The sequence below is a fragment of the Crotalus tigris genome, unplaced genomic scaffold (assembly GCF_016545835.1).
Source record: "Crotalus tigris isolate CLP2741 ecotype Arizona unplaced genomic scaffold, ASM1654583v1 scf7180000024151.2778019, whole genome shotgun sequence".
NCBI classification, from domain to species: domain Eukaryota; kingdom Metazoa; phylum Chordata; class Lepidosauria; order Squamata; family Viperidae; genus Crotalus; species Crotalus tigris.
Genome location: NW_024100413.1, coordinates 1,720,989 through 1,733,290, shown reverse-complemented (window position 1 = coordinate 1,733,290; position 12,302 = coordinate 1,720,989). Strand labels below are relative to the sequence as shown.

General features: G+C 37.5%; 1 protein-coding gene across 2 annotated transcripts in view; it reads left to right on the top strand.

Annotated features, from left to right (window-relative positions):
* The window catches only part of STPG2 (sperm tail PG-rich repeat containing 2), a 193,316-nt gene extending 192,275 nt beyond the window's left edge, over positions 1 to 1,041 (top strand). For both annotated transcript variants that reach the window (XM_039322889.1, XM_039322888.1), the window contains one exon: positions 782 to 1,041. In XM_039322889.1, coding sequence (XP_039178823.1) covers positions 782 to 815 — 34 coding nt within the window. In that variant the 3' untranslated portion in view covers positions 816 to 1,041. The remainder of the gene's footprint in view (positions 1 to 781) is intronic.
* Positions 1,042 to 12,302: the final 11,261 nt, after the last annotated feature.

The following is a 12,302-nucleotide window of genomic DNA, read 5'->3' as shown; positions in this document are numbered from 1 at the left end:
GAATGGGATTTAACTGATTCGCACTACTTCGGCAGAACTGGTAGCTAATTTTTTGTTGCCCAGGCCCAGAATGGACTTTCGGAAGCGGTATCCACACAGAGAACCCGTTGTTCACATATTTGAGTCCCACCACTGTAGCTGGGATGCTGGAATGTTGCAAAGCTATACCAGTTGCTAAGCATCCAAATTTTGACCACATGACTGGAGATCCTGCATCAGTTGTAAACATGAGGGCCAGTCATAAGTCATTTTTTTCAGTGTCATTGTAACTTTGAACAGTCACTAAACAAATGATTGTAAGTTGAGGTCTGTCTGTATTGTTCTGCGTGGATAAGGAAGGGTGCTGACTAATGGTGGAGCAGAAAATGTGATGCTCCAGATAGCACCCTGCTCTCTGTGGTGATTGGGTGGAGGCCGGTAGCTTATGAAGTCCTGTGGTTGCCAGGAGTCAAGATGGACATGAAGGCATTTTTAAAAAACTTTAAATAAATGGAGGAATAGCTTTTCAGTAACTTACAACTCAAGAAAATACAATTTGCTAATGTGAGAGCAGTATAATAATTTAGCTTTGTAATTATTTAAGGCAAAGATTTTGAAACTATTATATGGAAAAGGAAAATAAAATAATTTTGAAGATTAGTGTTAAAACGTATCTTCATACAGTTTTTTTAAGATATGTAAGTACAATAACAAAGAAGAAGGAATGAAATGCTCATTTTCAACTGAACATGTTGGAAAACGATGTTAAATGTGCAATCCTTTTTGTTCTGTCTCTTTACAGGCAAAATGAAGCTTTCATATCTGATAATAAGTGATACCACTGAAGCTTTTCTTGTAAAGAAAACCTTGATTTAATGTCTTGCATCAACTGCCCAAGAACAAACACTGACTTTCACTCTTCAGAAATACAACATCTATTCTGAGAAGATACTTTTTTATGTTTCCAAGCTTTTCTTGATCACAGATCCTACCACATTATTTTTTTCTGCATTCGTGATATGTATCGTTGTATATCAAGAATTAATAAAGAAACCTAGGCAATATTCCTGTTCAAATGTTTTCTTTGAATGTATACATGCTGTAGTTTTAGATAGATAATTATTTTTATTTATTAAATTTATAAGAGCACCTAATTCTATTTCAGTGTTTCTCAACCTTAACAATTTTAAGGCATGTGGACGTCAACTCCCAGAATTCCACAGCCAGCAATGTTGGCTGTGGAATTCTGGGAGTTGAAGTCCACATGCCTTAAAATTGTCAAGGTTGAGAAACACTGTTCTATTTAGATTGGGTTGAATACCACATTAAATCATATTAAAACAAACAATAGAGCAATAAATCTGCCACATCTGTCTCCCTATTGAATGCCGGAATTGTTTCAGCTGATCGGACTGGCTAGGTGGGCATCCCCTTCCTCTCTCACACCTCTATGTTCATCCTTCCTCAGGTGGCACGCATGGTGGAAGAGGACAACCATGCCAGATACAATAAGTGTACCAGTCTTCGGTCAAGGATATACAAAAGGAAAAAATAGAATAAATACATAAAAATACAGGTTTTTAAATGAAGCATTAAACTTTAACTACATAAAATAATATTGATCAGTCTTTCCATTATGACAATAAATGAAGTACATATGCAGAGAATGTCATCAATTCAAGATTGTACAGTAGTCAGTTAATGTAATTTTAGTTACATAAGGATTCACAGTAAAAAAATGTTAAGGATGTAGAGGACAAGAAGGCCTGGAGGAACGTTGTCCAGGGGGTCACGATGGGTCGGACATGACTTCACAACTAACAACAACAACATCATTCATATAAGACACTGAGCTTGTCAACCAGACGTCAACAGTTTAAGACCCAAATACTGTGTGATGGGGTTAGTTCCTATCAACCTAGCAGTTCGAAAGCATGCAAATGCAAGTAGATAAATAGTTACCACTTTAGTGAGATGGTAACAGCATTCTGTGCACCTTAGCATATAGTCATGCCGGCCACATAACAATAGAAGCATCTTCAGACAACACTGGCTCCCTCGGCTAGGAAATGGAGATGAGCACTGCCCTCTAGAATTGGATACAACTGGGCAGGGAAAATCTTTACCTTGATAGGGAAGATGATTAGACCTAGATAATCACATCATTTTGTGACTATAAATCCACTATTATGCCATCAGTGATTTCTCTCTAGACAATATTTGCAAAATATGATTTAAAAAAATATGATTTGCAGATGACACCAAGCTGGCAGGAATAGCCAACACTCCAGAAGACAGGCTTCAGGTACAGAAGGATCTGGACAGACTTGAACACTGGGCACTAACTAACAAAATGAAATTCAATGGTGAAAAAAGCAAGGTTCTACATTTAGGCAAGAAAAACCAAATGCACAAGTACAGCATAGGTGGCACCATGCTCAATAGTAGTAATTGTGAGAGGGACCTCGGAGTCCTAGTAGACAATCAGTTAAATATGAGCCAGCAGTGTGCGGCAGCTGCCAAAAAGGCCAACACAGTACTAGGCTGCATTAACAGAGGGATAGAATCAAGATCACGCGAAGTATTAATACCACTCTTCAATGCCTTGGTAAGGCCACACTTGGAATACTGCATCCAGTTTTGGTCACCACGATGTAAAAAAGATGTTGAGACTCTAGAAAGAGTACAGAGAAGAGCAACAAAGATGATTAGGGGACTGAGGCTAAAACATATAAGGAACGGTTGCTAGAATTGGGTATGTCTAGTTTAACGAAGAGAAGGACAAGGGGGGACATGATAGCAGTATTCCAATATCTCAGGGGCTGCCATAAAGAAGAGGGAATTAAGCTATTTTCCAAAGCACCTGAAGGCAGGACAAGAAGCAACGGGTGGAAACTAATCAAGGAGAGAAGCAACCTAGAACTAAGGAGAAACTTCCTGACAGTGAGAACAATTAATCAGTGGAACAGCCTGCCTCCAGAAGCAGTAAATGCTCCAACACTGGAAGTTTTTAAGAAGAGACTGGACAGCCATTTGTCCGAAATGGTGTAGGGTTTCCTGCCCGAGCAGGGGGTTGGACTAGATGACCTCCAAGGTCCCTTCCAACTTTACTATTATTATTATTATTATTATAAAATATTACTTTTCTTTAGGTGACTGTAGAATATATGAGATACGTTTTTTGTCATTCCCATTATCACTGGCTGTTGTAATCTCATGTTATTGCTGGTATAATTAATGGAGTTACATAAGATTCAGGGTGCAAGGTAGCCAAAAAGGCAAAGATGGAAAGGGGAAATAGGCAATTGTGAGGAGTAGCAAGGGAGGTAGGCCCTTATCTTGAAACGATCAAGGCTTGGGCAGGGAGGGCCAAAGACCAGAATGGCTTAGATTCAGGTGGATCCTTGGCTAACGATGGGTAGAATTCAGTTAATGATGACACCAGGAAGTTCCAGGATTGCTGTCGCTAAGCAATGTGGTCATAGGACATCAGTCTTTATGACTGCATTGCTTAGTGATGGAAATTCAATCCAAATTACCATGTAACTTTAAGATTACCTGCATTCATTTGGAAACCGGTAAGCTTTCTATAGATGATTCAAAGATAATAAAAAATATTTCCATGCTTATTATATTGTCTGCTTTAACATTAAATTCTATTATATGGAATAATTGGAATTTTAGTAACACAAAGAAGGAAAATGAAGCCTGATTTGTCCAATTATTTTGGCATGGTAAGATCCAGGATAAAATCAACCAAGACAAAAGTTTTGTAGAATAGCTCAAAAGGAACATAGACTGTCACGAAGAATTGAACTAGCTTCAGAATAAGAACATTAGTTTAATTTGTACTAGATTCACAAGACTAGCGCAACTATATATGGAGAACATATTTGGTTCCATATTTCCAGTTAAAATTATTTCAGAAATAATTTTATTCCTGAAATAATGATTAGGGCACTGGAAGCTAAAACATATGAAGAACGGTTACAGGAATTGGATATGTCTAGCCTAATGAAAAGAAGGACTAAGGGAGACATTATAGCAGCTTTCCAATATTTGAAGGATTCCTACAAAGATAAGGGGAGGTCAAACTATTTCCAAAGCACCAAAAAGGCAAGACGAGAAACAACGGATGGAAACTAATAAGGAGAAATTTCCTAACGGTGAGAGCAATCAACCAATGAAACAGCTTGCTTTCAATAGTTGTGGATGCTCCATCACTGGAGGCTTTCAAAACAGAAGTATCTGGGAAAGACTTTATTGGACTTGGAATTTTCCATTATTGAGTAGATTGACAAAGCAGTTTCATAGCTTTAGGTACATTCACATATCAAATTCAATTAAATCTTGAAAGTGTAAATTGGCTCATATCTCTAGGTCAGTGAATAGCCAGTCCAGATTTACCCAATGCAAATGGGTTCCATTTTAGGAATGCCATTTTAGGAATGCCTGTGGAAGTAATTGATCAATATGAGAAATAGGGTATTGCCTTCTTTAAATCAGACACAGCACTGGAGTCACCAGATGCTACATTTAGAATATAAATGAAGACATTTAATTTTGACTGCAAATTGCCACTAGCCTGCATATACAATAATGTGTTCTGGTTCTTCCATTATCGATACTAGTAGAACTAATTACCATGACACTGTTTTGAAGAAAACAGTTTCTAGCACTTAACAAGGTGTTCATAGCAATGCAGATTCATAAGGGATTGACCCCACAATCTGTTACTGTTGGGACTTTTCCTCTTCTAGTTTAATGATGAATGAAACTTAATATTTAAATAGGCTCTAAACTGATACGGAAATGAAGACTATTAATGAAAGACTTGAAATCTGCACAATTTGTATTCTTGAAAGGAGATTCAAAATGGTTTTATGTAGACAATATGCAGATATAAAGTGCCAGTCTTAACAAAGCGCAAAAGCTAACTACCAATTAAAAAGGATACTGAATATATCATTACTATATTCAGCAATCAAGTGCCTTAAACTCACTGTACTCCTTTTGATAACTTTTTTATTACATACTAATAAAGACTTTGTAGAGCTACTAAATCACAATCAATTATGAATCACTCACAGTAATATTGGATGTATGTTGTATGCATTCACATGCAAATTCCATTTTAATTAATTAAAAACATTTATACGCAATGGGCAAATTGAACTATGACAAATATGAAATGTATCTTATTTCAAAAATAACCATGTTAAGACATAGAAATGGTTAACATATAAATTACAACAAAGAAAAAATGATATTGAAATTACAGGAAGAAATACTGTATTAATAGATAACAGGTCCATGCAAAAAAATTTTATTAATATTATTCCAGCATGTAAAAAGTAAGTGAAATTGTTTTGGAACACCCAAATAAATGAAATTTACTGAGGATTACTGAGGAACAAAGATAAATTATGAATGGACTATGAAGAGGGGAAGTTTGTGAAGCTATAAAAAGTGATTAAAGCACGAAAGGTGCCTGGACCAGATGGAATTATCAGGTTGTTGTTGTTAGTTGCGAAGTCGTGTCCGATCCATCGTGACCCCATGGACAACGTTCCTCCAGGTCTTCCTGTCCTCTACCATCTTCTGGAGTCCATTTAAGCTCATGCCTACTGCTTCAGTGACTCCATCCAGCCACCTCATTCTCTGTCGTCCCCTTTTTCTATTGCCCTCAATCTTTCCCAACATTAGGCTCTTACCAGCCCTCTGCTCTTCCCCAGTACCATATTGGACACCTTCCAACTTGAGGGGCTCATCTTCCAGCATCATATATTTTTGTCTTTTGGTACTGTCCATGGGATTTTCATGGCAAAGTACTGGAGTGGGTTGCCATTTCCTTCTCTAGTGGATCACATAGCAGAACTCTCTGCTATGACCTGTACATCTTGGGTGGCCCTGCACAGCATAGCTCATAGCCTCATTGAGTTATGCAAGCCCCTTCACCATGACAAGGCAGTAATTCATGAAGGAGATACTTATTATAAATATTTTGAAGATGAACTTTTACAACCTTTATAAAACATGATGAACTTTGTCCCAAAGGAAGGAAAGATACCGGAGAATTGAAAGAGGCCAATAGAGCACTATACCTAAAGAGGGACAAGATTTGATTTTAACAAGAAACTATAGGCCAATATCCCAAAAGTGCTTTTTCAAGAAGAAATTGGACTTTGTTTCTCCTTGAAGATGTTTCACTTCTCATCCAAGAAGCTTCTTCAGTTCTGATTGAATGGTGAAGAATGAAAGGATTTATATTCCTTGCAGTCATCTGCTCATTAGCATTCTCTCTGAGAGGCATCGAGGCCACTTGGAGGTTTATCTGTTCCCTCAGGGTCATCTGAATAGTGCAAATGGGTGTGGGACCTTCTTGCAATTGCTGAAAGAACTGTGTTGTAAACAGGAGATAGGTGGTGTTGTATCTATTCTCTATCATTCAGTCAGAATTGAAGAAGCTTCTTGGATGAGAAGAGAAACATCTTCAAGGAAAAACAAAGAAAGTCCAATTGCCTCTTGAAAAAACACCTTTGGGACAACCATGACCTGGATGACAGAAGCTCCATAGACATGTAGGCCAATATCATTACTGAATTATAACTACAAATGGTTTACAACAATTCTTGCTAATACTGAAAAATAATTTTGCAAGAATGTATTCATGAAGATGAATGTGGGTCTTCACCTAATGGATAAGTAAAGGAAAATGTTAGAAATGTGTTTGATATTTTGGAATATTTGAAGTAATATAATGAAAAATAAGCTGCATCAATTTTACTTAGATGCAGAAAAGACCTTTGATAATTATAACTGGGCTTTCTTGTTAAAAGTTTTGGAAGACGTGAACTTTGGAGATAACTTTATAAAATGGGTAACACTGATTATTTTTTTTTATGGAAATTCCCTAGCCTTTTGGACTTCAGTCAAAACCTCTGCTGTTTAAAAGCAAACAATATACCTTCTAATTTGTGCCAATAAATAGAATCTTTTTCTACTTTAATCTATCAGTAAAAAAAGAATACTCTTTTCTCTAATACAGGGTTTTAATAGGAATTTGTTTAAGAACAATTACAATTGTTATCAATCTTCAGACTTATATTAAAATGCTGCTACAAATCTTGATCCCTTGCTTTCTTACTGACAAAGTGCATCAAACCATTCCTTTGGACAATTTGCAAATCTTGAATTCATTCTATACACTTTATCAATTCTGCCTCTATATCTTTCTCTTCCCAATCCAAAAAATTCAGCGACACCTAGTCTACCATGGGTGCTCAACCAAAACCCTGTTTCCCTTTCTTCAATCAGGAGATACTCTACTCTTAAAATCCAGAAAAAGAAGGATTGTTACACCAGCAAGTGGAATGGAAGGGAATAGTGTCAACATTATACTTGTTTTAATTGTTAACAACATCCTGTGAAATGGTATAAGAGTTAACTACTGTGTATAATTAGAAGATAATGTTATACTTTCCACAACTCAATTATTTAACTTTTCTAAACTAAGCACACATCTTGAAAACTGACACAAAATCTAGATTCATAACACCCTTCCCAAGGTTATAATTATGAATTACGGCAGGCAGCACATCATAGCATTTACTGTGCTGGAAAGTGTCATCTTTGAAAAATGAAAGAAAAAACCCAAACCCACAGACTTGCCCTTGTTTTAACAGTAAAACCAACTTTTTTTTATTTCAATCACATATTTGTACAGTGAAAGTGACATTCTCAAACTGTTTCTTCTATAAAGCTTAATTTGTAAAGTCAGTGCATCATCTAATTTTGATGACAAGTGATAACATCTATGTAGCACTGGCTTTTTTTCACTGCTAAAACATTTTGTTATCTAAGGATATAATCCTAGTAAGAGTTAGTGGGGGAAAAAAGTTCTGTTGGCCTCATTTGGCCTTATGTCTCAGTATATAGGCCTTGAAGTCTGCTATAATGTTATTTTGAAAGTATCAAAATCATACTTAATAAAATACTTATAGAACATACTCAGAATTTTAGAAACATGGCAAGAAAAACAACATAAACACATAAACATACACACATCCTATATAGTCCTTATTTAGTAAGTGCCTCATATAATGACTATTCACAGTTACAATAATTATGAAAAAATACAGGTAGTCCATGACTTACAAACACAACTGAGTCCAAAATTTCTGTTGCTAAGTGAAACAGTTGTTACAGTAAGTGAGTTCTGCCCTATTTTATAACTTTTCTTGTCACAGTTGTCAAATGAATCGTTGCACTTGTTAAATTACTAACATGCTTGTTAAGTGAATCTGGCTTCTCCATTGACTTTGCTTGTCAGAAGGTCACCAAAGGTGATCACATGACCCTGGGACACTGCAACCGATATCAATATGAATCAGTTGCCAAGCATCTGAATTTTGGTCACATGACCATGAGGATGCTGCAACAGTTGTAAGTGTGAAAAACAGTCATAAGTCATGTTTTTCAGTGCCGTTTAACTTTGAACGGACACTAAATGGCTGTTGTTAGTCAAGGATTACATGTAAATGTATGAACAATCCTCACATTTACAACATTAACAGTTCTGCAGAGCAAAAGAGAGCTGAAGTAAGAGCACAAGCACAGTCATGATTTCACCTAAAAAATGTTTCACTTAACAACCGAGTTGCCAATCCCAAATGTGGTTGCTAAATGATAACTCCATTTATTTTGCCTGAATGGTTACATGATTCAGACATGGTATCAATGGCATGATTGCTTCTTACATGAATTCCTTTTTTTAACTCATTGTCATGCCTCTGTCTGAGCCTGAATCTGCAGAGGAAAATGAACTGGAATGGGACCCTATGGAGGCTGAGGGAGAGGTGTCTGTGTGAAAGAGGAATGTGGGGAAGAGCAGGCCGAGGCAGGCCAGGGCCCCTTCAGGATTGGAACAGGAGGAACAGGAGAGGCAGAGTTCAGGCGATGAGCAAGGGCCACCCCCACCTGATCCTAGAACAGGGAGAGTGGAGAGAAGGAGAGAACAATGCAGGCAGGCTCAATTACTCGGGAGGAGAGTGTCCTGTCCTTCTCCACAAGGAACAACTGAAGATTGAGATTTAAGGAGACGCTATGGGGAGGGGCATTTGTTGGGAACAAATGCTGATTCTTGGATTGTTGTTTATTGTTCCAAACAGAAAATCTGTTTGGAAACCTGGAAACTCTAACTATTGGATTGAATGACCATGTTACTTGTATGTTTAAAGACCTCGGACTATATTTCGGATTCTCTCTTTTGAAAACTGCTCAGGCAAGATAGGATTCAAACAGACTCATTAAGTTAATGTTTTCTTCCTTGTTATTTCTATGGCCTTGAGTATTTTCTTATGCTAATCAGACTGTATTTGAACCTACTTTCAGCTAGAGTTGGCTGAAGGGGTGTGTGTGTGTGTGTTCTTTTGTTGAAGGCTTGCCAGAAAACGTGGGAGCATTTGGGGAAAATTTGGAGCAATAAAAGAACTGTTTGAATTGCCAGCTAACTGCATTGCCTCTGTGCTGTGCCCTGGGTCATCACACTCATATTTCCCCCACCATAGAATCTAGTAAACATGAAAATAAGGGTACAGTTAATTTTTTTAATCAATTGCGACGGACAAACATTATCATGAAACTGAGTAACCTAAATTCATGTGGAATTGAGGAAAAAATATAAAAAATCTAAAAAGCATAATTTATTTTAGAAAATTAATATACATGTTGATATTTATTAATTCTAATAAACCTGGGTAACTGATAAAGTGTAAGTTGCAATAGGCCTATTGTCAGCAATATATGGAAAATATTGCTGCCAACAGACCTGTTGCAATTTATACTTTATCAGTTATCTGGGTTGAATTGAATTGTGGCTTCTGTCTCTGATTTTTCATTATTTTAATTTTATCTATAATAATTTCTAATCTGGTGATTCAATAGTCTTTGTTTATACATATCTCAATTGTTAAATTAATTATCTAAGATTTTCCAATGTTGAACAATTATTATTTTACCAGCTAAAATTATGTAAATAAATGCTCGTATTTTAAAGATTTGACCCCACAAATAGATGCAATAACCCTAACTCTGGAAACCATGACATTCTTTGTTAATGATGCTTATCTCTTCAAAAATAATTTCTATCATGTGACCAACACACATGAAAGAAAGCTCCTTTTGGTAGACATCCTCTCAAGCATTTGGAAGAATAGCTATGAGATAGAAAAGGATGTGCCAATCTGAGTGGTGTCGTGCCAGCAATTTATAATCTTTCATTGCACTTATGGTGTTCATAATGCTGCTATTCTGTCTCCTCAAAAACTTTACCAACATCAGGACTGTTATCTTCCTTTTAAATCAAGAAGTGGGTTTTATCTTTCTAATTGCAATAGCAGTCTACACATTTCTGAAATAGTTTCTTTGGTTGTTTGAAATAATAAAGTATTAAATTCTCAAAATTGTTGTAAAGGTGAGTAAATGAAATTCTAACATATATATTACTCCAGGGGTCACCAATCTTTCTAGGTTGGCGGCCTGGTGGCAAAGGGAGGGACAGGCACCTTTATACGCGCATGCGCACAGGTGTAAATGTGGCTGCATGCTTGTGCACACAAACGGGACTGTGAGCATGTGCTCATTGCAAATGGGGCTGCTAGCACTGGCTCACAGCTTGGCTAGTGCCGGCACACTGTTTGTGGCTCGCCTAGCCCCAATGAGAGGCTAGTGGCACAACTAGTGCCGGTGAGAGGCTCATGGCTCGTGTAGCGCTGGTGATGGGCTCATGACTTGGCTAGCACCAGCACACAAGTTGTGGCTTGACTAGTACCAGCTCGCAGTTTGGGTAGTACCGGCGCAAGGATCGTGCCGGTGTGATGCTCGCAGCTTGGCTAGTGCCAGCGCAAGATCAGGGCGTGAATGCACACACATGTGCCCGTGCATTGGCCAGCCACTCACACAGCCCAGTGGCCAAAGGCCACAGTGCGATAATGGGCTGTGGTCCATAGGTTGGGGACCTCTGTATTACTCAATAGAGATTTAAGTTGATCCTGAAAAATCATGGTGGCTTGTCATCTACTTATTGCTCTATCTGTTCTTTATAGGTTCCTTATTGCTGTAAGAATATTTTATTCAACGGAGGTTATATATACTCTCAAAAGTTTTATTTGAGCCATACCGTATTGGTTATCCTGTTCTATATATGCTACAAAAGGAGTTTGTACAAACAATTTACAATTGCCTTGTTTAGCAAGTGCCTTGACAATGATTATTCACATTATGACAGTGAGGGAAAAAGTAACTTTGTGACCAATGCCCACATTTATAACCTTGGCAGCATTTTTCTCTCTCTCAGTCATATGTTCACCAGTATAGTCAGTATGCATTGTCCTGTGCCTAACCTGATTTTTTTTCTCTCCTTCCTGTTTGAAAAGTGGAGAAATCGCTTGAACAAACGTTCTCTTCCTAAACTGCTTTTCTTTGCGGGGCAGCTTGTCCCTAAAAACTGCTAATTGCAAGTTAGTAAGCTCAGCTCTGTGGCTTCCAATGGAAAAGAATGGCAGTTTGAGCCACGAGTATATGTGCCAAAAATAAAAATGGCTTCCTAAACTGATTTTGGATTATAATTACTGTTGTAGGAGTAAAAGGCAAGCTTGTTTGATGGACTTTTCCTTTTTCTCTCTTCCTCACTGCATTAATTGCCTTTCATTGGTTCATTGTTGTCTTACACCAGTGTTTCCCAAACTTGACAATTTTAGGGCATGTGGACTTCAACTCCCAGAATTCCACAGCCAGCGTTGCTGGCTGTGGAATTCTGGAAGTTGAAGTCCTCATGCCTTAAAATTGTCAAGTTTGGGAAACACTGTCTTACACCTCTAACAACAGTGATTCTGCTGAATTAAAATTTGGATTAAATAGGATTTAAATTCTTGTCATTGCTTAGAGTAATTGTTTCCCACTCTGGAATGATCACCAAATGAGATGGGAAGAATGTTTTATTTTTTTGTGGGGGTGGATCGGAGTAAACTTTGCTTTGACCTCCCCTTCATTTGCTTGTTTTTTTGGTAGAGATTTTCAGAAGCTTCTCTTCAGTTGCCCAGTGTTTGAAATTTGGTCAATCCACAGACATTTGGATCAGCATTTATGAGCATTAATCTTTTGCTCATGGGGCAGAAAGTCTGACTGGTTGTTTTCAGGGTAATTCTTCAGCCGTTATCTTTGGCCACCAGGATTAGAGTGCTGCTGGATAAGCATGGAGCTAAGAGATATAAAACATATCCATTAGGAATATAGCCCACAAATTAATTTGGACCTGATGATTT